Below are 26268 nucleotides of genomic sequence, written 5' to 3' on the forward strand. Positions count from 1 at the left end.
AAAGTTAAAGAACATCAGCATCACTCTGATATTCATTAGGGCAGAATCTCTACTTATCATAGAGAAAGCGAAAGAAAGAACAAACAACAACAGATGATAGCAGCAAATGAAGGAAGGAAAAGATGGAAACAGAAAGAGAGAGAGAATGAGAGATAAGGAGACTTGTTTTATTCATTGGGGCACAATCAGTATGTTGATGGTGGGGCATCTTTCTTGTAAAGCCTGACTGCACGCTGTCTCAAAAAGTCATCAAATTGAGTCACAGATGGTTTCAGGGAATAGTGTTGGGTCTGTGTAGCTTCCAGCAAGTGTATGTCAGTGAGAATTCTTTGTCCTCCCAGTATTTTAGATGTGTTTTTGTTTTTCAAAATATTTAGGATGAGTGGATAGGTGGTCCATCTTTTTCCTTTTGTGTGTGTGTGTGTTTGTGTTTGTGTGTGTGTGATGTGAGTTACATACTGTAAAACCAGAAATTTATGTGTGCATTTCAATTTCGCAAATTTCACGAGAGCCAAGATTTGCAAAATTAAAATGCATACCGTACAAAAGTTCTTGTCTACACTATATGCATTGAATGCCATTGACAATTAGTGAAAATTACATGTAGCGAAAAAGGTTGTAGGTTTCAATGCATGAAAATTTCTTGCTGCAGAAATTTCTTGCTTAACAGTATTTTTTTTTAAATGTTAAGTGGATAATATCAACTTTTAATGTAATTTGCAGTCATGTTCATGAGTAGTTTGTTATGTATGTCTCCACCTGTGTGTTCGTGTGTTGAAAGAAAAAAGCTGTCAGCAAACTTGCTACTGTAAAGTTTAATGTCTCTATGAATATGAGTAGGCTAATGGAATATTCATGTCATGTCGCAGCAAAGCAAACAAGAGTAGTAGTCACTGTGTTCAAATGATGTTAAACTTAAGAGTGATGATACTCGGCAAAGACCGGAGGAAGGGAAGGGTAATGTGGGAAGATGTGGAGGGATGGGATGGGGGGGGGGGGAGTATTTGTAGGGAAAGGTATGGAGGGGGAGGAGGGAAGAGAAGATATAAACAGAGGGGGGAAGATACGAGGGGAAGGTAATTTGTAGAATGGAGTGGGGAGGTGAAGTAAAGTGAGAGGGGAGGGGTGGTATAGGAAAATTGAGGAGAGGGAGATTGAGGAGGGTAGGATTTGGAAGGGAAGGAAGGGGAGGGTAGGAAAGCAGGAGGGGAAGAAAGGGGAGGAAAGGAGGGAGGGGAGGAAGAGAGTGGGAAGGGAAAAGTGAAGGAAAAAGGAGAGATGGGATAAAACAGAAGAGAATGAAATGGTAGAAGAGAACAAAGAACATACAATCTTGAGAATGGAAAGGTGGGAAGGCGAAAGATGGGGAGATGAACATAGGAGGGAGAGGAAGGAAGGAGGGGAGGTGTAGGGGAAATCTTGAGGAGGAGATTGGGAGGTGTGGGGTTGAAAAGGAAAAAGATTGGGAGGGAAAGAAAAATGAGGGGGGGAGGGAAGGGCAGGGAGTGGAATGGAGAATGAGGAAGGGAAAAAAGAAGAGGAGAGGGACATTGAAGGTGAAGATAAAGAAGGAAAAGGATTAAGGAGGGAGGTAATGTAGAATTAGCTTGGAAGGAGACAAGTAGGAGAGGAGAGAGAAGAGGGGAAGGAAAGAAAATGGAGGGAGGGTTAGAGGAGGGACAAGAAAGGAAGGCGAGATAGAGAGAAGGTGAGAGATATAGGGGAGAGAGAGATAGTATGTAGGGGATGAAAAAAACATACAAAATGACAATAGAATTGTGAGATATTGCAATGTGGGGCTGCAGCTTCCCATCCTATCACTACTAAAATGATGAGCTCATCTCATGCACTCTTCTTGTTTGAGAAAGTAGGTTCATGCTTTGTCATAAATTGATGTTTCCATTTTGTTTTGGCTTTAGAAAGGGCATCATGTACCATAAAGAAAGCTGTCTCATGGTATAAATCAGTGATTTCAATAATTTACCCTGACATTTTGTGGAAGTGCATAAAACGGACACTGCTCTGTTTTGTCCAAAGTTTTATTGGCAGGTTTTATTTGATACTTTTCCATTTTGGATTAGGGTCTGTTTGTTTTGTGATGGGGTTTTCTTTTCTGCAGGGGGGGGGGGGGCACAACGTATCTGGAAAGAGCAATTTGATTGATTTGCATTGAACATGTATCACAAAGTTTATAGGTAAGTTTGAGGGAATGAGAGAGAATACCACGGGGGGACAAAATCATTTCAACCAGCAGAGATTGTAACTCATTTGGTCTCTCCGAAGCCACCGAGAGGAACTCTCCATATATGCCTTCTATTCCTTCCAAGGCATATCGATCAGAGCGACCTTGCAAGAATTTTGCTGACATTAGAAATCAGTGTCAATGCACTTTCCTCGTTGCATTCCAGTCTGCAGGGAAGATGAATATTCACCAAGTACATAGCACCCATAGATATACTACTATATACCTTTGATATCAATAGGTATATAAATAATTCATAGAAATATGTAACCCCATATGCCACCTATCAAATGTTGGGGGAATTTTCCAGCAGAACTGATCCTCCTCTCATTAGTGAATTGGCAACTCTAAGTTTCCCTGCTTGTCTTATATCAGACACAGATTAGATGGAATTGGTTCTATTCATTTAATCTACGTGTAATTCAAAAGAACTGTATCCCCTCCCCAAGCGAAAAAAAAAAAGAAAAGAAAAGAAGTATTCCTGTTTGAGTGGGAAACAGAAATGCTATCTTCTAACATTTGCTACCAATTCAGTGATCATTATACATTTACCAATTTAAATGGCTTTTTAACATTCTGTGTCTTTTGTTAATATTAATGATTATTGTGTAAAGATTTTCTCTTTTTTTTTGGGGGGGGAGTTAAATTGTCTGAAAGAAGTGCACATTCTGGAAATGTATGTTATGCTAATTAAGCAGTAAACCTTAGAATGGAAGGGTAACTAACATGGTGTATTTATCATGGGAATGCAGCTATTACTGGTTTTCTTACATCACCTCATGTCATTGTTGTTTTAATTTGAAACCTGCAGCTTTCCAAGAAAGGATGGGGAGTGGTGTGTTGCGGAGCGCGGGGCGCGTCACGGTCTGATGCGGGTTTCCAGGGGATGCTGGTGGTTGCCGGGGCTAATTCAATTTTCATACGTCCCGCCTGACTTGAAACCAACCGCACTTTGGGGGTCTGTTAAATGAAAAATGCTCGCTAGGGCATCTCGGAGCTATTCATCTTCATTATGTTATCATATGCAGAATTGAATCTTTGGATGGAGGGAGGGGGATGGGTGGAAGATGAGTGAAAAGAGACTGCAGAGAGCTGATAAAAAGAAAAAAAGAAGGCTATCAAAAGAAGACTATGGTGTCTTCAAAGCAGAAGAAATTTGCGAAGAAGAAGGAGATGAGCAAGGAGAATGGGGGGAATTTTATGATGATGATGACTGTTGACATGGTATCTGGCTAAAACGGTACTTGGGGGGGGGGGAAGAAGGATGTGGGTTATCTGGAAGGCCACCTGGCTTACAGAGAATTTGCAGGCAAGCGGAGAGCAGCCTAGTTTGGAAGTGAAGGACAACGGGCTTGTAAGTTTCTTCATTATGCTGCACAGTGCATCTGCCGCTCAGTTGTGTCCCCGAGTTCCACCATGTTTTCCAGGTCAAAGAACGTCGCAGGTCGAAAGTGTAGTCGGTCTACCAGTTCCAAGTTTGTACCCCTGTGCATGGTAGCAACTGCCATGAAGTTAAGAATTCTTTTTGGTTGTTGCTGTTTTAAACTCAATAAAGGAAAAGTGAGAGAACCTTCATGCTGTGTTTAGTACTGGTGATATGGTTGTGTGTTTGCATGTTTTATTTTGTGAGGTGTTTTTTTTTTTTTTTGGGGGGGGGGGGTGTTTGCTGGTCATTCGATAAATTGATTAGATTGGGTACTGGGGAATGAGCATTTTGTAGCTAAAAGAGGTGTGATTCCCCAGAGAGCTATTTCGCTTTAATGTGAACCTGTGACGACCTTGCCGTGAGAATTATATCCTCACGGTCACCTGATTACGTGGTTTGATGTAGCGCTCAACAAGACATAAAAAAGACATACGAGGTTCATCAACATAAACAGAAATTAGACACTTTTATGTCCCATTCCAATTTTCATCCTCATTTTATTCTTCTTTGTTTTATTTTCTTTCCCTGATTGGTCTGCTCAGGTGATTGATTTAAGAGCCCTGCCATTAATTAAGGTTATGTAGTTTGATTAGTTCATTTACTGCTGAAGGTCATTGGTTCAAATCCCTTGGATGTGTCACCTGCTTTTGATATCTTGCGTTGATTCAGACTATAAATTTATGTCTGCTATGTATACATCTTCATCTCCTGTTCCGCTGGCTGTCATGGAAAGTATGTGTAATGATTTGTTGTAGCATTAATTTCAAGTATACATAAAGTAGGGCTGCACTCTAACCCATTTTTTCTACTTTTCAGACCTGTCTGTCAGACCAGTAGGTATCCAGATTTTCCATATTTTACTGGTCCATTCCTGAAAAAGTTACTGGCCTGACTGATTTTTACTGGTCAGGGACCGTCACACCATTGCTAGTGTGCAGCGTTGCATAAAGCGCGAGTGTGTTAGTGAACAATGAACAAATTTCTGTGGTAACTGGAAACTCTTTGGATCATGGTTCCAGAGCAAAAAAAGATAGTTTGAAGTTTGTTTGTTTGTTTGTTTGTTTGTTTGTTTGTTTGTTTGTTTGTTTGTTTGTTCATTTGTTTTCTTCCTTGACCTGATGAATTTCTTGAATCAGATTTGGGAGACCTGGCGTGGATTGCCACGTCAGACATGACTCGGACACAGCAGTACTCCAGCTGATGTTTCTTGTCAATGAGGTGAGAAGTGCCGCTTGAATTTAAAATAAGCATTTAAGAAGAAAACTTCAATAGAAAGAGAAAATTATTCCCCACACAATGACACAAAAATGACAAAAATCTGATAAGAAACAAGGAAGATATGACATTTTGAAATTTTACATAACATTTGTTCTTTTTTATTGTGGATGGTTTTAAGGCAAGTTTTATATTTATACAGCTGAAATATGAGATTTTTGTTATTTCTGTTTATGAAATGAATAAGAAATTGTTAGAGCAAGATGTCATCAACTTGCTCATTTCAATATTCATAAGGGCTGGTAGAGAAATGTTTTCCCAAAAAATGTGAAATTTTAAAATGTCATATCTTTCTTATTTTTTAACTGATTTTTGTCATTTCTGTATCGTTCTGTAGGGAATATTTTATATCTTTGTTATAAACTTTATTTATTTTTAGGTTGATTTTCTCTTTAAACGGAAAGTCCAGATGATTTTAATAATTTCACATCTTGTAGTACATAAATTGACAGTTCCATGTGTAGATTTGTGTAATTTATTGTGGTATTTAAACAAAGAAAACAGTACTCTGAAAAACCTCAAACAAATTACACTGAACAAGGATGATGATATATGAGGCTCACATATTTCAGAAATGAAGCAATGTAAATTCCATTACAATACCACTTGCTTAACAAGTTCACCTGTGACACCGAAACTTTAAAAATTCATAACTTTTGAATGGATTGTCCAATTTTCCTCAACTTTGCTGATATGTTCTACTATTGTTTGCATTCATGCAATCCGCTTGTAAATTGGGTTTAGCACATGGAACTCAAACAAACAAAAAGATAATTTGCATTATTTAATATGTGCCGTTTGATTTGTAAATTACTGATGTCTTTGTATCTATGTGATGTACTGTCGTCTTTGTGATATGTAATTGACATGAAAAAAAAAATCACTAATTCTCTTGTTCTCACAAAGCTTTGTCACAGAACTAAGATCAGGGGAGCATTGCATGAAAATGTTTTGTGAGATTTTTTTTTTTTCTGACGAACTGTTATAAGCTACTGAAATCCGTGCATCTGATTGGCTGAGAACAAATTTGTCAGAAAAAATATCTGACCAAAATGCTTATAAAATGACCCCCCCCCATAAGTAGGAACCTATGCTTTTCCCAAGACGAGGAAAATCTTGTTAAATAACTAAGCATTATTGATGGTCCTGCTCTAGTCTCTCTCTCTGTGTTTCTGTATCTTGGTGTACATATTCTATATTTCTGCTTACTTCTGCAGGGAGCCCTGGTAAGTGTATGTGCGGACGACAGTTTACACCTTTGGAATCTACGACAAAAGAGGCCAGCCATCTTACACTCCCTCAAATTCAACAGGGAAAGGTGAGTGTGACGTAACCCACCAGAAAACAAATACACAATTTCACGGAATGCTTGCAAATAATGTGTTTCATCCGTACAACTGCCATACTCGCCAGCAATAAGACCGCACTGTTTTCAATGCAAGTAAAGCAGTAAAGTTGGGGTGCAGCCCATATGTTACCACAACCAACTTGTGCACTTTCCAACCCAGCGAATCACTTGTATAACTAACACACATAACTATGTATGGGACTATGCAATGTGTCATGGAGGGACTCTGTAACATCAGCTCATTCAAACAATCTTACATGCAATGCTGTGTACCACAATCAAGTAATGACTTCTTTAAATTTTTAAGCTACTGATCGTTGTTGTTTCCATGCCAATTTTGAGGAGATTAAACAAGGGCCTAAACACAAAACGCAGCGCGAACAAGTAAGTTTACATAGCTAGCAACTGCAATACTACATGTACCATTTTATATCCTGCCCTGCATGCATTACACAATTGCACTATTTGTGTAATGCATCAGCTACTGTATGGCACGATATATGACATGTGTGAATGAAAACATCAACATCAACACATGTTCTCCATTGTTCTTTAAAATTCCAACATGGAGCTTGCATCATTCCGTTCATACCTGTAGAACTTAATGTAACAAATCCCAAAATATTCATATTATCCTGCAAAAATGTGCAGAATTACAGATTAAGTTTGTTATTTAAATTCAGAAAAGTGATGGAAGTCTCTATCTTTACAAGATCCTGCTGCTTTTTTTTTTTTTTTTTGAGGTTGAGGTGGGAGGGGGTAGTCTCATAAATCAGGCTTGCCCAAGGCTTGCCCGAAATATCGACAACTAACGCATACACACTGGATCTGAGTATTTAAAGGGGAAGGCTAGTAACTGATCGGTGGGAATCAGTGGAAATGCTGGGAGATGATTGTTCCAATCCTTATGGGATTCATTCAAGAGTTCATTGTATATCTATTGTTGTGTGAAAATGATTTGCTTCAGAACGGTCTCGTATTCAAGTAATGTGCAGATTAATGCTCCATCACTGACCAGGGACGCTAACCTGGAAGCATTAAACTGCACATTACTTGAATATGAGACCACTCTGAAGCAAATCATTTTCACACAACAATAGATATACAATGAACTCTTGAATGAATCCCATAAGGATTGGAACAATCATCTCCAAGCATTTCCACTGATTCCCACTGATCAGTTACTAGCCTTCCCCTTTAAGGGCGTGGAGGATGTGTATGTACAGGTAGATGGTATACAGGTACAGAATGTAGTTAGATATTGGATCCTCAGTTGAAAAATATCAGTAATTTTGCATAAATTAGTAAATGAAGCAGCCATGACTTCAAAATCATGGATATATTTATTTTTCCTCTCTCATCCTCATAATTACCCATTCAATGGACACATTCTTATATACAAATAGTGTTAAAGTTTGCATTCATTAGTTGTTGCAACATTGAACTGCCCATGAGCATGCTGTCTCATTGTACGAAAGAAAAACTCAGACACATTTCAATGTAACCTATGCTTACCACCCCCCCCCCCCCCCCAAGTGTCCTGCTGTTGACCAATTCAGAAGTAGCTACTTGTTTGTATGCATCTTGGTCAAGAGGAACTTAAACTTGTCTGATGGGATATACTGCCTGTAAGGAATCTGTGTCAATGGTCAGATAGTTTGTTTTAGTGCCACACAAAAAAGAAATAAGCAAGCACTGGAATACATTCAACAAGATTTCCTCCTCAAATCTATGGAAGCTGGTTTTGATAAATTCTGACAGAAATATACTATAGTTTAGTCTCTCTTAAAGAATGTGCACAGATTTGATTCAAAATTACAAGTACTCAACAATGAAATAATGGGTGTGAGTGATGAATTGTGACTTAATGTGAGTATGATGACCCTGTATGAAAATATATCATGATCAATGAAATATTTGCATGATACAACTATATTTATGTGTACAATATTTGCAGTATATTTCTCTTCTATAAATTACTATATTTTGCACAATATGAGGGAGTATAGAGTTAGTTACAGCATACTATAATTGAAGAACACATAAAAAAAAGATGAATGCACAGACACTCACGCACACACATAGATTGATGACGAGATAGACAGAAAGATATGATTTAGTGTGTGTATTTTGCCCAGCTGTCAAGTAACTAGCCTTACAGCGTTCACTCATGTGTCGTTCGCATTCGATTTGTGTCGATGAAGCTGTAGGGTGGTGGAAATTCAATACGGCAGTCGACAGCTTCTTTAGCACGCATTCTGAAGTGTTTTTCAGGGGCCGTGCCTAGAGTGTCTTCTGGCTCCTGCATCCCAAACCTTCCCCACCATGCTGCAGAGAGATAACCAGCTACTCAACACAGTCCCATACATTTGATTCAATGTTGGGGAAGGGGGTGGAATTTATAACACATTTGCGACTCAGGCAGCATTTCATGAATGTCTTCTTAAGCCCCAATGATATAAGTTTGCTAGAGTTATTATATGGGGGTCTACTATTCATTAATAACAATATCATAAACCACTTTGTCAGGCAGTAACCTGGTATGACAATGTCTCAAGACTGCATTACTGCATGCATGGCCATACTATTACAAATAATATGAAGTTTTCTCTGGGTCACTATGTAAAGACTCAGAGAACAAAGCTTTAGGGTGAAGAGTCAATAATTATAGTCATGAGCATTTTTTCTTTCTACAATTTTGGTAAATCTCTCTTTCTCTCTTTTTGAGAACGGCATAAATGAGAGATGTCTTTTTCACATGTGCCTTGTACACGGAGGCTGTGTTGATTTGACTACCGTCAATGGTACGGAAATAGTGTCGTGTCCATGCGTTGCCATGGTTACATATGATAACACGGCCTCATTTCCATTGTGTGTGTGTTTTATGTGTGTGTGTGTGTGTGTGGTGTTTGTGTGTTGTTGGAATGAACGTCTGTTGGATTGTTAGGTCTCACAGATACAAAAAGCTGTTCTGTGAGGTAGTAGCAGCAAGATGAGGACTTTGTACATCACCTCTGGAGGAGAAGAGTTACAGACGTTGATTTCCTCGATTAGTGTCATGGTCGCAACTAGACCCTTTCAGATGACGACAGCAACACTTTGGTGGCTGCTCGCACTGCTTTGCGCCTGAAAAAGATCCTTGACGTCATCGGGCAGGGAAGCATTTCCAGAATAGCATTTTTTTTTTCTTTCATTTTTTCCTGCACCCAGAGAGTAGTAAGCTGTGCCATCAGGAGATGTTGTGACAAAAATATGTGTGTTTGATGAATGCATGAAAAGAACCCTTGTAAAACTGCCTTTTATTGACTGGAGGCAAGCCCACTAGGAAACGGTATTTAGAGTAGGGAGAGTGCTGCTCTCCAAACCATTAATAGTTGCATTGCATCTTGTACTCTGAAAATAGAGCATTACAAAAGATGTCGATATCTAGATGCTAAATTCACAACCCTTGCCTTGCCTGTTGCAGCTTGTCTTATCATGCCACATTTACATCACATATCTAACAAGGAGACCAAAGAAATGGGGATTGTGGTAGGAAACTGCTCAATATCATGAACATTTTTTGAAGAATCATTTTTGGCATTGAATGTATATTATATCAACCGTTATTAGATATACCCCTCCCCCTAAAAAAAAAAAAAGTGGCCAAAACAATACCTTTCTTCCGTGCTATATTTACATATGCTTTTATACCCATACAACCAAATAGAGAAGAAAAGAGAAAATCAATGGATTGGTCCAATTCAGGAGAAGTCGATTTGCTGATTAATAAATTTTCCGGTCTATTTATAGCGCGGGGGGTTAACAGATTTGTCCCTAGCGACGGGAGGAGTTCACGACAAGTGAAGGGGGGGGGAGGTTAGCAACGGTAGGCAAGTTTGGCGGCACCTATGCATTAGAGATGAGCGCTGGTGGGGGTCACTGTCTCAGATGGGACCAAACGTTGGATGAAGAGGGCTAGACAGACAGAACGAAAGAGGTAGAGGGGGAGAGAGAGGAAGAAGAGGAAAAAAAAAGATTGATGGATACAGACAGAGAGAGATGTTAGAGAAAGACGGACAGACAGAATGAAATAGAGAGGGAGAAAAAGATAACTGGGGTGCCAGCATGCAGGCTGTATACATATTCTCAAAGATACTGCGTATTATGTCATACACATTTTACAGTGGTTCCTGTTTTCCACTATATTTTGCAGGTCAACTGTGATTCTGATAATCGCAAAATCAAGAGCACAAGTTGACAAAATTCTGCCTCCCATTTTCTACACAAATGCAAATATACATTGTGGTGTCCAAGGCAGGAAAATTCAAGTCATACTTTGCTTTTTCTGGAGAGATGATAACTTGTTTCTCATTCCATTGTCATGATACTCGATCCTGGATTCAATCACTGACAGTAATTGTCTTGCAATACCTAAATCCTGAAATATCCTGCGCATCGACATCGCACTCTCTCTTGACCCTTGACCCTGTCATGAGATGGAATCCGAGGACTGGAACTCCAAACATTTAAATCTTCAAATTAACTCTTTTTTTTGAAGTTCTGCTTTGGCAGGTAATTGTTTTTAATAGTTTCATCATGAATAGATCATGCTTTCATGTCTTGATTCATACACATTGCATCCGTTTTCAATCTACACGAGGATTTAGATTCAGATTTGGGCTCAAGAACTATAGTTTTGTCATTGTTGGTTATCGTCTGAACCACGAAAGTTGAAGCTGTTGATACATTTCTCGACTGAATGCTACTTCATGAATGAGTGAAATGCAATTCATATTTTTTTGCTCTGTCTGCATATCTTGTGTACAGCGGTAAAAGATGAAATGGAATATCATATTTTATGCCAGATATTTGGCTTCTCTGCATTACAGAATTAGATATATGCACTTTGATGTCATATTTATGAAATATTGATACGGTAATTTTGAATATTACATTATCTTCTCATTTTGATTTTGGGTGATGAAGGGTTGTCAAATTGTGGTTTCAATGAAGCAAATTTTTTTCTCCCTTTTCTACGTTTAGAATCATAGTAGCCTGCTTCAATCTTTTTTCTCCCTTTTCTACGTTTAGAATCATACCGTAGCTTCAATCATGCTGTGTATCAGCATGTTTGTATCTCTGTCCCCACCCATACTTGAAAGATGTTGCCGCCATACTTTTGATGGAAGTGTGCTTCAAGGCAGTCCGTACCTACAACCTCCTATTCATAATGCTTTCTCAAGTAGAGGAATTGAATAATCATATGGTGCTTCCATCTTGTGTTAAACCACTCTTCATCCTTCACAGTACCTGCACATTGATGGGCACATGAATGATGACAATTGAGATATGTGTCACATATGTACATATGTACATATGTATAGTGCATGTTAGCTCAAATGCACTATACCAGATTATGTGCATCCCGTAAGCCACAAAGCGGTGGTATTTCCACCGAGGCCTCAGACCATGATGACACAGAATTGCATGAGGGCTAATTATGCATTTGAAGTGCATATTGTTTAGGACAGCGCTTAGGGGGGATCTTGCACGAGGAAATAGGGTTTATTTATGACATTGCATCCCATTTCCATCGTGTTGCTTCCATAGTATCATCATTATATTTGTGTGTGTGTGTGTGTAGGATTTCATCCCTGTCCTATCATAGCTGTATTTCATATCTCATCTCAAACTTGCACCAATCCACTTCTCTTCATACTTCTCTCCTTCCATACTATTTTTTTTTTCATCTCAGTCTTCTGCCTACCCCATTAATGTTATCTCTGTGCATCCATCAACCCTATGTTCCCTTAAACTCCCCTTGTACACTCCTTCTCCACCCCTTCCCTACCCCCTAAAATTTCCTAATCCCCTTCCCCAATCCTTCCCCACCCCATCCCCACATCTTCCCTATCCCCTTTCCCAATCCCTTTCCCCTTTCCCAATCCCTTTCCCCACCACTTTCCTATCTAAATCACCTTCGCCAATTCCCTTCCCCATCCCCTTTCCCAAACCCCTTCCCCACCCCTTTTCCAATCCCTTCCTCACCCCCATTTCCAATCCCCTTCCCCATCTCCATTTCCAATCCTCTTCCCTACCCCTCCCCCATCTCCTTTTCCAATCCCCTTCCCCACCCCTCCCATCTCCTTTTCTAATCTCCTTCCTCAGCCCTCCCCCATCTCCTTTTCCAATCCCTGCCCCTCCCCATCTCCTTTTCCAATCCCCTTCCGCACCCCTCCCATTTTCCACCCCTCCCCATCTCCATTTCCAATCCCCATCCCTACCCCTCCCCATCCCTTTCCCACCCCTTTCCCAATCTCTTCTTGCACCCCTTCTCCATCCAACCCTACCCCATCTCCCATAACCCACCCTAACACCCGCCCCACTGTATATGCGCACCACGATGACGATGACGTCCATGAGAATTACTGTCCAACATTATGAAACAGGAATTCACATCGTGGGAACATCATGGCATGCAGTCTCAAGAAAAGATGCGTGCACATGTGGAAGAGTGTTTACATCCACTGAACACGCCCCTCCATCCCCTCCCCCCCCCCCCCCCACCTTTGGTGATGCCGCCTTGCATACTGTACAATTTTTCCAAGTCCTTCCATCTCTAGCAGTGCTTGTGTGTGACGCATATTACTTAGTCAGGGTGTTATGAACTTGTCTTCTTACTAAAAAAAAGGGGCAACCAATCTGAAATATGTCAATTGATTAAGCCAGTACCAGGAGAGTGAATAAAAAGTTATCTGCATGTTGTTGTCAATGTCACATGATTTGACACACTAAACCCATGCAGAGGAAACGGAGGAGGGGGGGGGGGATGGGGTTGAAAGGAGAGAAAAGAGAATAGACAGAAGAAAAATAAGATTGCTCAAACATGGCCAAGAAAAGGAGACAAACTTAGTATGATTCACAGACTATGCAGCTGGGTTTCCCAACAAAATAACTGTCTAGTTATTATAGTTACTGCTCCTATGAATTTTCCTGTACACACACGAGGGCCACACTTGGAGTTTCTACATTTATGTACATAACATAGTCAATACATGGCAGCTATAGTGTGACTTACATGTACACAACTGTATAGAGAATCATTTGTGTTCATGAGACTTTCCTCAAGATCAAAAGTTATAGTTCAACAACATGGTCCCTTGCATTTTGGGTTTTTTTTTTTTCTCCCATGAACTACTATGATATCTATCCCCACTTTTTTCTCTCTCACAAAACTATGAAATATCAATGCACTTCATAAAATTGCTTGTTTATTGTATATACATCAAAAATCTGTTTTCATATTTGATTGTCTAACAACAAGAAGAATGGAATTGAATGAAAATCAAATCAGTTCCCCCCCCCCCCCCTCAAAAACAAAGGGGGGCAGAAGTTTGTCACATTTTTCTTTGCTTAAATTATTTTTGATACCCTGCTCCCTTCTCAGAGACTCCAACTCTCCCGCTTTTGCCGGGAGATCTCCTGCCGAAAGCCCATTTTTGCAAAATCTTCTGTTCTCCCGCCTGAGTTTTGATTTCTCCCGCTTGAAATGATTTCCTACTTAGTGTCATCTTATGTTGAAAAATAAGCCTTAGATAGCATGAGATAGCATCTAGAACCTTAGAGCTTGACCCCAGCCACAAGGAACTTCGCGCACATCAAGTTGGAGTCTCCCGTTTGCTAGGGATTTCAGGCAGGAGAATCTCGAGATCAGAAGGTGCTTGGGGTTGGAGTCTCTGCCTTCTTTCTCTTTGCCTGCAAGAAATGAAAAGAAGACTGCTGGCGATGAGAAAGTACAGCAAAGGATGCTAGACGCAAGAGACTTGTTCAGCATGGTTGATAAGAGAGCACTAGAATACATGCAGTCTGTTCATGTTTAGGCTTTTTTGAGGAGCTAGTCAAGAATCAGGAAGGGGGGAGGGGAGGGGGGATGGTGGTGGAGGTGGGAGAGAGAGAATTGCCATTCATAGAATGTGATATTCTCATTCAGCGGCTTGAATATGGCCGCGCTTAATCGCCCGTAAACGGGGATCGATGGCGCTGCGCTTTTAATGGCATTCTGCAGGACTTGTGTTTTACATGGCCTGTGCTCTTGTTATATATAAGTCTCTATCTATTACCCCTGTAATCCACCCCCCCCCCCTTACTTCTCTTACAAAGCTGAGCTTGAAGTGCACAGAATACTGCTCTGTGTTGAGATGATCCAAACCTGTGAAGTCAGTGTAGCTATGACTCTGTGAGCACTGGCAATATACAAAGAAATGCATGTTAAAGGCATGGTTTAGTTTTGGTTGAGATGGGGGACTGAGAATTTAACTTTTTGTGAGATAATTACAAACTATGAAATATGAAAGAGCATACAATTCTAAGAAGAATTCAGAAGTTTATTTGATGAAAATTGGTTTTGAAATGGCTGGGATATCCAAAAGCAAAGTAAAACAAAGTGGTCCCAATAAATGTTGGGACCCACCTTTCATTAGGCACTCTTATTTTTTGGATATCTCAGTCATTTCAAAACTGATTTTTATCATACAAACATTGAATTCGTCTTAGAATGTATGCTCTTTCATAATTCAAGAGAGGTTTCTCATTATCTCACAAAAACGTTGGAAACCTGAAGCCCCATCTCATCCAAAACTATACCATCCCTTTAATGATGGGCAGTTATAGAGTCTGCTTGAATAAGATATTAGTATGTGTAATGTCTAGTGGTAAGACAATGAAGAAGGTGGAACATAGATAAGAAGTACACATGTATAGTGATCACTTGTCATTATGTCCACCTATCAAAAGATGGATTTAATGGTACATGTAGTTCTTCTTTTCAAGCCAACTGCATAGCTGCCAAAATTTCATGGTTTGATTGCGTTCGATACGTGCATAATTTGTCTAATTTCATTTGAAGACTGCTTTGATAGACCATTAGCAGTTGTGAATGGATGTACTCTGTTCATTGTTCATGGACTGTCCAAAGAGCAAATATCAATATTAACGGTAAAGTGTGACGTCATATATGCCATAAATTGAATGATTTGGTAGTGATAGCCATTAGGCAGTCAATTCAACCAGCAATTAGCAAATTAATGTGGTAGACTGCTAATGGGGCGATCCCGCAATGAAAGTTGCTACCTTGTCAGTTTTCAAAGATGAATTGTTATGGATTTAATCATAAGTTGAATAATAACTTAATTTTCAAGAAATTCATTATTCTGTCACTTTGAGTGTATGTGGTCTTTTGCGATACTACCTACAAGAGGGGAAAACCCCAATGACAACATGCCGTGTAATATTGAATGGGGAACCACTTGACTTTCTCTCCAGTAGTACCGGTAGTTCAGTTTTCCTACTTTACCAATGGCACGCAAGGTGCATTAGCTCCTTACCAGTAATGTTGAGTGAAAGCAGTAGGGCCGACTGCCCAGACTGAATGTAATAGTCTTCAGACCCTCAACAAGTCTTTCATAATCTTAAACAGCAGGGTGAAGCAAATTGTAGCGAACCAGGAGTCTGTGTCATGAAGTCATCACATAAAAGTCTTTGCATAAATCTCAGAATGGCCAAAGTCACTCATAATGTAGCTATGTAGAGAAGTAAAATCCATTTCATGAAGTCTCTTACGAGTGTGTCTTATGAGCGAAAAGTCTCTCATAAGATTTTTATGAAATGGACTTGTGGTTGTCTGTTCTGGAGATGGGGTATTTTCAGTTTGTTCGTTGTAGTTCTAAATCCAAGTTTGATAACATCAATATGATAGCATGCATGTCCTTTTAGGTCTGTATATATCTTGTAATACCTTTTTATCCCTCTTTCCATATTAAGTTACTTACAACAATTCATGTTTTTCTGTCAAAGCTAAAGCATTTATCACCCCACAGGCTTGAAAACATATATATATATATATATATATATATATATATATATATATATATATATATATATATAATGAAGAAAATTCTACCCCCATGTTTCTGAAAATGTGAAGAATCCTAGTCCTTACAGATGTTATGAGGACATACAAAGGTACGCCATTTTAAAACCATTCTATCTAGTTGCCCCTACTACATGCACTTGTAGATCATCATCATGTACCCTAGAGTACAATTGCATAAGTGAAATAAACAAAAAAAATCAATTTATTTGTCTATTGTCATCCTTCCCCATATGGCCACCCCATCCCCTTGGAGGGTATATTATTGATGTTGACATAATTTGTAAAATGTACATCTGAAAACATTCTTTTATAATATGTTGTTGACTACCCCACTGCCTTTCACAAAGCCTATATCATCTCTGACCTCCAGATTACGGGGTCAACGTCGATCCGCAGCGCCACATGATTTAATTTGCACGTTCTCGCAAATTGTTTGCCAATTTGCCCATTAAGGTCACTTCATTATCAATGGTCTGATTATTTTGCTGACTGAAATTATAACTTTCTCTTCTTGGTTATCCCTCTCTCTCTCTCTCTCTCTCTCTCTCTCTCTCTCTCTCTCCTTCTCAATCTATCTCTCTCGCTTTCTATTTCTATCTTTGTCTCTGTCTTTTGTTGTTTTATTTGTATGCAGGATAACATATTGTGATCTGCCCTTCCAAAGTAAATGGCTGTATATTGGAACGGAGAGGGGTAACGTCCATGTTGTCAACATCGAGTCCTTCGTTCTGTCCGGTTATGTCATCAACTGGAACAAAGCAATCGAGCTGTAAGTGTTGTAGGGGAATGGTTACCACCCACCCCCCACCCCCTTATTCTAAAATATGCTTTGCTATAAAACACTCTGCATTTGTTTGTTTGATTATTTTGTTTTCTTTTGTATGTGCATATCATCAGGCCGTTCCAGTATCTGCAAATTCATATTGTGTAAATAGCAATTGATACTTGAATATCTTCAGGCAATATTTTCATTTGAATATTTATATCTTGACAATAGCAACTAAAAAAAGAAAAAGAAGAACTGCATCTCAGCAGATGTTCATTTTGAGTGATTTAAAGAAAATTTGCCCTAAAGGAAGGAAGAAAATAGTAGGTGTAGCAAGAGCACAGACAGGAAAGGAACTGAGAAAAAATTTGTCAAAGGAATTTGCTATCTTTTTTTTTACAATAAAATAATGTTTTGTTGTGCACCACATGTAGTGTGATTGAAAATGCAACCCTGCTCAATGCCTTGTATATTTGAAAACAAGTGATTCGTCTGTGGAACTTGTACAAAAAATTTATGTTTGTTTTTTCTTGTGTGTTCTTCATTCCAGATCAAGAAAAACACACCCGGGTCCTGTAGTCCATCTCAGTGATAACCCAATAGACGGAAACAAGGTATGATTGCGAAAGTCGAGATTATTGAAGTGCAATTTGCGTCAGAGCATTAATTGTGAAACAGTTTGACTCAAAGTCCCTCAATTGACAAAGCACTCGCTACAGCTGCACACACCAGCACGCAACACAGACGCGCATTACTAGCATATCAGGCCATCCAAACAGAATACAGATTGGATGTGTGTAATGGATACACTCCTTCGTGCGTATCATTCATGAAAATGAATGAGTCAGTTCAGAGTGGTTTTGTTGCACGATGGATTGGAATCAGGTTGTGCGCCACGACCCATTCATATCCGCGGGCCTTTTGGCTTGCCATGCTTGCCTCACTCAACACGTTAATGGAGGACTTGCCAAGTTTTGCATTTTTCACGCAGAATACGCAGTCAGTACAAAGAATATGGGTACTGAGTGTTAAGGCCCAATTGATCCCCCTGTGGAGCTTGCAATGCATACATGTAGTGTGCAGTTGTCCATGCAGAATATGACCACTTCAGAAAATATTCATGAGGTTATTTTTATAACTTATTCATTTTTGGGGCATTCATGACACACAGGGTTGTTTCTCCATGTTAATCCAGTCCACCATTTCATTAGAAAAAAGTTGATACGATAGCAACTCTTGCTGGAATGGCAATTGTTGTGGAAACAACAAAAATCCAACTTCCTGATTGGCTGTTGCTATGGGAAGTTGCCATTCCAGCAAGAGTTACTATCCTAATATCTTTTGTGAAATGGGGCCCTGAAGTTTAGATCATTGAAATCTTTGTGTGCCGGGTGTTAACCCGCTGCGTGCCACATTGTTGTTAGGCAGCAGCACGTGAGCGCTTTTGGAAAAATATGATTTGTTTTTGACAGTCATGAAAGTTTTTATTCAGGCAATCATTCTAGAAAAGTGCAGGATGGCAAATTTGTATTGAGGAAGCTGCAAGCTTTGCTAAAGATGTAAGTTTTATGACCAAGCTATGGCTATAAATCATGATGGTTTCAATGTTCCACGACGGCGTATTTTGTGATTTATTGATCGGTTTGTGCAAGGGTTGTGAGTGTGAGCAGGCTGTGCGAAGTTGGCAAGCCAATGACTGTGACTGAGTCGGGCATGCGAACATGGCGCACAAACGTACAGAATTATTGACTAGTACTACACACAGTATGTATTGTGTGTTGACAGAGCTTGATAAGGTCCGCAAGTGCTGACTGTTGAACTTCTGCATGTGAACCTGCAGAGCTTTTAAGCCCATACTCTTGTGAAGGAAGGAACTAAGTGTCAGGCCTTGATAATAGCTGCAAGTACAATGTGTCAGTGCACTTTAACTTGAATCTTTTGTTATGATCATTCATAAATCTGTTGATCTAAAGTCCCGAGTAATTTGAGTGTACAGCTTCGTATATTATGTCTGACAGATCACATCTGTCTGATACCTCACCAAATGCACACACACACACACACACACACACACACACACACACACACACACACTGGCTGATGTCTGCAATAATCTTCAGGACTGAAGGGAACAGATTACTGTTAAGTAGTAGAAGAAGAAGAAATAAATTGCCCATGCTTTTACTCCCGAGAACCTAAGGGAGAGGCCAAAGAGAAATTGAGATTTTTTCTTCGAATCCTGCTTGAGTACATACGCCCATGATTTCTTTTATCATGGCTAACTACTAAAACACTGATCAATTCAGTGCATACTTATGTCGATCAGATTTTGTCAATAAGTTGCAACAACAACAAAAATCTCCATGGAAGAATTTTATGAATTTGCATTTTTTTTTATCGTATTTTGTTTCTTTCTTTTTTCTCATGCTCTGTACAGTTACTAATAGGTTTCGAGACTGGGGCAGTGGTGCTCTGGGACCTAAAGGCGAGGGCGGCTGAGAACCGCTACAACTGCAGTCAGCCCGTGAGGAGCATAGCCTGGCACCACGAGGGGCGCCAGTTCGTCTGCAGTCACCTGGACGGCACCCTCACGATATGGAACGTCAAGAACTGCAACAAGCCCGCCAACATCATCTCGCCCCACGGTGAGTGTGTGGTGCCTACGTCCTCCCACCAAAAAGAGAAAGCTGAATCACTGCGAAACATTGATTTGCCTTATTATGTAATGGGGGTGATCTAGATCGACCTGATTCCATCATCTACTTGTTGTTGATTGTTAACCCGTTTAGGACAGACTGATTTTGCTGCAACATGCATTTCCCATAAACCTTTGCCCGAGTATATTCGGGACTCGTCCTCAACGGGTTAAAGCGCTTTGTTAGCTGATCAGCATGCATGCTGTAATGCTTTCTTGTTTGACCTAGGTGTATTGCTACACTTGAGTGGGCTTGCTAACTTCACAACGAGTTCAAATTCAGATGCATTATGGAATACTGATGTAAAATACTTGGCAAGTGTAGGTAAATGCATGGCACAGGAAGGGTGAAAGGGTCTGTACACAACTGGTTGAGGTGAGGATTCAGCTTGTAACGTTTGCAAGATATTTAGAACCCTATTCATATATCCATGTAATAGATACATAGATAGATGTTCATAACCCTAAAACTTAAGCCCTATCACAGCCTAACCCAAACTCTAGCCCTATATCCTTGGGTAAAATAAGACGGAGCAATTGTCACAGGAGCTCAAGTCATGTCACCAGGTCAGACAAGCCTCTTGTAAGCTTTACCTTAAACATGCCTCTTATGCATCTCATTGAAATGAGATGAATGGTTAATAAAAGTTAAAAGTGTACAGGCAAGGGTAGGTGTCTGGAACATGTACATTATTTTGCAGGTACAAGTTGTATGTGCCATTATAAGGCTCTGGATATGGGATATTTTGTTGAATGAAATTTGTTCGCAAATTTCGTCCTCTACGGAGCCATCTTGAAGACAGTAATGCACAAATTTTTCTTTGAAATGCTTAAAATTTGTACACCTCACCCACAAACAAGTGAAGTTTGGCAACATGGGCTCACTGCAGTGAATCAACTGCAGAATGTCTGTATGAAGTTTGTCATAAATGCCCCCACCTCCCCAAACTAGTGTAAAGCGAAATGCACTGCCACAATCATGCAGATAGCATACTAGGGGACCTACAGTGTACGTACAACTTAGGTGAAAGGTGATCTCACAGTACAGTTGATAGATATTTTCTTTTTCTTTTATTCACTGCTACATTCTGTCATGACGAAGAGATAAGACTTGCCATCTTCACTGCACAGGAATGATGTGCTTAACCCGTTGAGGGCGGACTGATTTTGCTACAACACGCATTTCCCATAGACACCTGCCCGAGTATACTCGGGACTCGTCCTCAGCGGGTTAACAATGAACTTCAGGTTTCTAACATTTTTTGTTGAGATAATGAGAAACTTCTTAACCTGTTGAAGACGAGTCCAGAGTAAACTCGGGCAAGTGTCTATGGGAAATGCGTGTTGGAGCAAAATCAGCCCGTCCTCAGTGCGTTTAGAAATATGAAAGAGCATTTAATTCCAAGAGCAGTTAATTCAACATGCATTTGATGAAAATTGGTTTCAAATGGCTGAGTTATCCAAAACAGAGCAATCCTAATAAAAGGTGAGACCCTTCTTTTATTATGATTGCTTTGTTTTACTTTGTTTTTGGATGTCTCAACCATTCCAAAACCGATTGTCATCAAATAAACTTTGAATTCCTCTTGGAATGGTATGCTCTGTACTATTTAACAATTGGTTTCTTGGTATCTCGCAAAAAATTTTAAATCCAATCCTCATCTCCACCAATACCATACCATCCCTTTTAACAATGGTACAGATTTCTGTCCAGTTATAGCAAATTGTGAGCAGCCACATTGCCTATTTAAAGTAAGAGCAATAAGTCTTCTTAGTTCACAGCACATTTGTACCTGAAGTTCCATATGTTGTGTACATCTACCAAAGCGTGAATGGAGGGAGAAGGCAATATATTCCCTTGTGAGGTTACATCCTGTTGTACTGAGTACGTGAGCATTGGTGGTACAGGGTTTTTTGTTCGAAGTCTTGTGACAGTAAACCATTCTTAGAGAATTGTTGCATTTTTCTTTTCTTTTCTTTTCTGACAGCCAAAGTTCCTGCCAAAGGTTTGAAGCCAGAGCCGTGCACCCCGGTTCCCAAGGTGGAGTGGAAGTCAGTCAAAAGTGGGTGAGTATGGGCTCTCCAGACTTCACCCATCTTGGTCCAGACTCCACATTTTCTGGTAGTTTGGTGCTGCGTTTTTCATCACATTTTGTATATTTCTATTCAGCTCAAAGAAGAAATCCACTCCAGAATTTCATCAAGTTCGTACAAAAGAGAAAACAAAAAAACAGTGCGAAAATGATCAAAACTGGATAAGAACTAAGGAAGTTATGGCATTCTGAAATTTCACAATTTTTTTGGGAAACACTTCCTGACCAGTCGTTACGAATACTCAAGTTGGCAAGTTGATGATGTCATACTCTCACAATTTCTTATTCATTTCATATACAGAAAGGACAAAATCTCATATTTCAGCTGTATGAATATAAAACTTGCCTATAAACCACCAAAAATAAAAAAAGAACAAATGTTGACTCTAATATATTTTGGTATGGAGACATGTTTTTACCTATATCAGCCAAAAAAAAAATGATAATTTTTCCAAACTTTATAATATATAGCATACATGAAAATTTGTCAGGGCATAGAACCAAATGTTATGTGATAGTTCACAAGCAGTCATGGTAAAATATAGCACTGCTCATAGATATAATCAAATTTGTTCTGAAGCTGCATTTATAGGTGATTGATTCCATAGCACATCAACATGAAAAACTACAATATCTGTCGATACAATATGTCCCATCTCGCACCAGCAATTATCAAATGAAGTTTAAAACACTTACTCCGGAATGAGAGGAGTAAGGTCGGAGATATTTTCATCAAAAGATATTTTTACCGGTCAGCTTTGCTGTTTGTAGACTTTTCTTTATGGATGGAATATTGGAAGGTGACATGCGGTTCGTCACAGTGGAATTTTGCTTTCTTCTTCTTCTTCTTCTTTTTTTTTTAAACTATGTCCATCCTTCAAGGTTTATATGAGCTGTGATGTCCACTCGCTTTTGATCGCTTGCACCAGCAAAATTTTTTCTCTCTCCCTCTCTTTGTCTGACCTTCATTATAAATATCCTTCGGCGTCTTTTTTTATCGTTACGTGGAATTGGATTAAAGAGGAGTTTTATTGGTCAGTGTAACTCTGTCTGCCTTCCACTGATGATGACTGACAAGTGCAATAGGATTATTGTTCTCTATTTATAATCATATTTCATGAATCACAAGCAAAAGGATTATTTGGGGGGATGGGGGAAGGAGGGAGGGAGGTGGGACAGATGAAGATGAAGAGAAAGGGATAATCTTAAAGGATTTTTTTTTCCAGACACAATGCATTCTTTACCCACTGTCAACAGAAGGTGCATGTGCCATGTGTGAAATATATGGAAAGTATAGATATATGAGACGGGAAGGGTTAATTGAAAGGGAATGTCTATCTTGATATCATGTTGCTTTGTATGACAAGAGAAAAATCAGAGAACTATCCCAGTGAAAATGTGGGGAAAATGATCGGATATATGGAACAGTTCTGAATTGTAAAAGTTTTGAGATTAAGACTAATGGGCAACTCTTGTGGACAATTTTCTAATATCACCTTGTTTGCCATGTTGTAACACTTCATTATTTACATCATGTTCTTCTTTCACTTTACTTCTTGATTACAATTATCACCGAAGAGAAACAGTTACCATACCATACAAGATTTTTGCTATATATATGCTACGGGACTTGTTGTAAATACACAAACTGCGTATGTCTTATATTAAGCAGTGAAAAGTTAAGTACAACAATTGTCGAGAATCGTTACAGAAAATTATACCGTCTCGCCTCCGATGTGTTGTCTGATGCATCATGCTCTCTCGCGCAGGGACCCGTACATCCTGTTTTCGGGCGGACTGACCTACGACAAGGCGACCCAGACTCCCAGCATCACCATTATGCAAGGAAAAACCACCACCGTTCTAGAAATGGAGCATCCGGTCGTTGACTTCCTCACGCTGTGTGAGAACCCTTGGCCAAGCAGTAAGTCGCCAGATGACATCTCTCTTTTTCTCCCTTACTGTTCTTGTTTTTCCCCTTTTTGTTGCTGTTGTTGTAAACACTGTCTGCGGAAACGTTGAAAAGGGTCTGCCCAAGTCATCAGTGTGGCAAACAAATTAGAAAGTTGATTGTACGACTGCATATTTCCAGGAATGCCACATTTTCACGAAACATCGCGACTGTGCCAGAAATTGCCTTACACAAGCTTTGGAACATGTTCCCTTCCTACATCTGCTGTCGCCTCTATACTGTGGGACCCTCAAAACATCACAAATAGACCTTAGACTGTACACATTTCAACAGTCTCTCTGATTAAATTAGAATCAATTAGGGTGCTTAGAATCTTTTAAAGTGTTGGGATTGCCATTGAGTTAAAGATTCCAGCTCCTGTATTAATAAATTCAGCACAGTAGTAGGTTGTTGTCTTTACACTGTATGTGCAGTGTAGGAATATGGGATCACTTCTGATGTTTTCTCAAAACTTGCATGAGAAGAAACTCTAGCTGCAATCAGTCTACTGCATAGCAGCTAAACTATGAGAGTCTTTGTGAAAGACTACAGGTTCAAGGGATTGTTTCTGATTGTTATTTTTTCTCTCAAGATTGCTGGATTTGATGAAGATTTAAAAGTAATTGATATCACCACACCACGCATTTTTTAAAGAAATTAAAAAATACTGTGACAAATGTTGAATGAAGGTTATTCCCCACTTAGTTGTGATGCATGGCAAAAGTTTACAGATTGTTTTTTAAGGATCTACTCACTATTCATCTATTTTGTTCATGTCAATTTGATATATATGGAAGGTGCACACTTAACTGTATGCCATAAAATGAGTGATATCACAGAAATGAAGCCATTCAAAAAGATTAAAGACTATCAAATAGACTCCAGGAAAGAGTGAGAAAGTCAAGCCCTTAGACTGTTGGCAAGTCATGTCAGAGTCTTCGAAATGCCCAGAAATACCCTCAATTAATCATGCTTATTGCTCCTTTACATTTTGTATGACTTCTCACCCTGGTCATACCTGGTGGACAAAGTGAAGCTAAACAATATTTTTCTCAGATATGCCCAAAGAATATAATTAGGCATCATCCTACCCCTTTAAGGCTGGTTGGAAAAAAAGAAAAAAAGAAATATATATATATATATATATATATATATATATATATATATATATATATATATATATCGATATATATATATATATATATATATATATATATATATATATATATCGATATATATATATATATATATATATATATATATATGTGACTGTGCACCTCAAAACGAACATAAAGTCGCACACACTGATTTTGCGTGAGGACTGAAAAATAAGTGAAATGGGTCAATCTAGCCGAACTTGACTTTTTCATATTTTCTGAAAGAGCGGGTCTTCTTTTACATTATGCTAAAATTTGGTATCATAAAACGGGTAGGAAAGTGTTTTTTTTTTAGCAGTTTATCTCGAACATTATTGGTAGAATAGTGCGATTAGGTGTGTCTTTAGAATCCCTTTTTCATTTCTGAAAAACCTTGTCCACACTCTTCACTTTCAACTCTAATAACTTTTCAAAGGATAGTGCTACTGCTTTAAAGTTGGCATTAATTATGGACAGAATGTGTTAATGAGGCATGATTAATTTCAGTTTAATCTGATAATCCTTTCATTGTTGTTACTCTGGTGGTTTACTTCCTGTTTTTTTGTCCCATTCATCGCACAGCCAGCACGGTTTGATGAAGATTAAGCGCTTGAATAGACACTGTACTTCAGAGCCTCTTTTCTCAGTTCACACTTTTCCTGAGTTTGTGCTTTCTTTCCAATATTTAGATAGGTTAGGAGAGTCCATTTGATTTGAGTTATACATCATTTTAAAGCTTAAAGTCTGCTCTTTCTGAATATGGTCTTAACTAAAAATTCATGTCTGGCGACTTTTTGTTTGTCTTGAGGTGCAGGGTCATGTTGCACATTATAAATGTCTGTATCATTATCACGGCAGTTATGCAATATCTTGCCTATATATGCATAAAATGTCATTGCTTTCATATTTTCCTGAAAGAAGCCCTGTATTGGTGAACCCTAAAGATATATGCCAGGGACAATATATATATCTATCTATATATATATATATATATATATATATATATATATGATATATATATATATATATATATATATATATATATATATATATATATATATAGATAGATAGATATGTATATTGTCCCTGGCATATATCTTTAGGGTTCTAATAATAATAATAATGATAATGGTGATGATGGTGATGATGGTGATGGTGGTGGTGATGATGATGATGATGGTGATGATGATGATGATGATGATAATCATCATCATCACCATCATCATCATAATCATAATAATCATAATAATGATAATAATGAATAAAATTATATAGTGCGTAATACTGGCATTAACTCGTAACTTGACCCAAGTGAATGTTGCGGAGTGCTGCAGAGCAGCGTGATATTTAGAGATGAGTAGTGGAAAAGAGAGGGACATGAATTTTGGAAGCAGGGCATTAGAAAATAAAGTGCCTACATTAA

At 38.9% G+C, this 26268-nt stretch overlaps 1 protein-coding gene across 1 annotated transcript in view; it reads left to right on the plus strand.

Moving 5' to 3' along the window:
- LOC139724823 (syntaxin-binding protein 5-like) overlaps positions 1 to 26268 on the plus strand; it is a 91130-nt gene that overhangs the window by 13811 nt on the left and 51051 nt on the right. The window contains exons 2-8 of the mRNA XM_071635948.1: positions 4805 to 4886; positions 6161 to 6261; positions 16839 to 16973; positions 17521 to 17584; positions 19408 to 19615; positions 21654 to 21732; positions 23528 to 23682. Of these exons, the coding sequence (XP_071492049.1) occupies positions 4805 to 4886; positions 6161 to 6261; positions 16839 to 16973; positions 17521 to 17584; positions 19408 to 19615; positions 21654 to 21732; positions 23528 to 23682 (824 nt within the window). The remainder of the gene's footprint in view (positions 1 to 4804; positions 4887 to 6160; positions 6262 to 16838; positions 16974 to 17520; positions 17585 to 19407; positions 19616 to 21653; positions 21733 to 23527; positions 23683 to 26268) is intronic.

This window comes from Diadema antillarum, unplaced genomic scaffold (assembly GCF_040938485.1).
Source record: "Diadema antillarum isolate AM-2024a unplaced genomic scaffold, OU_Dant_1.0 scf00000231, whole genome shotgun sequence".
Classification (NCBI taxonomy): Eukaryota; Metazoa; Echinodermata; class Echinoidea; order Diadematoida; family Diadematidae; genus Diadema; species Diadema antillarum.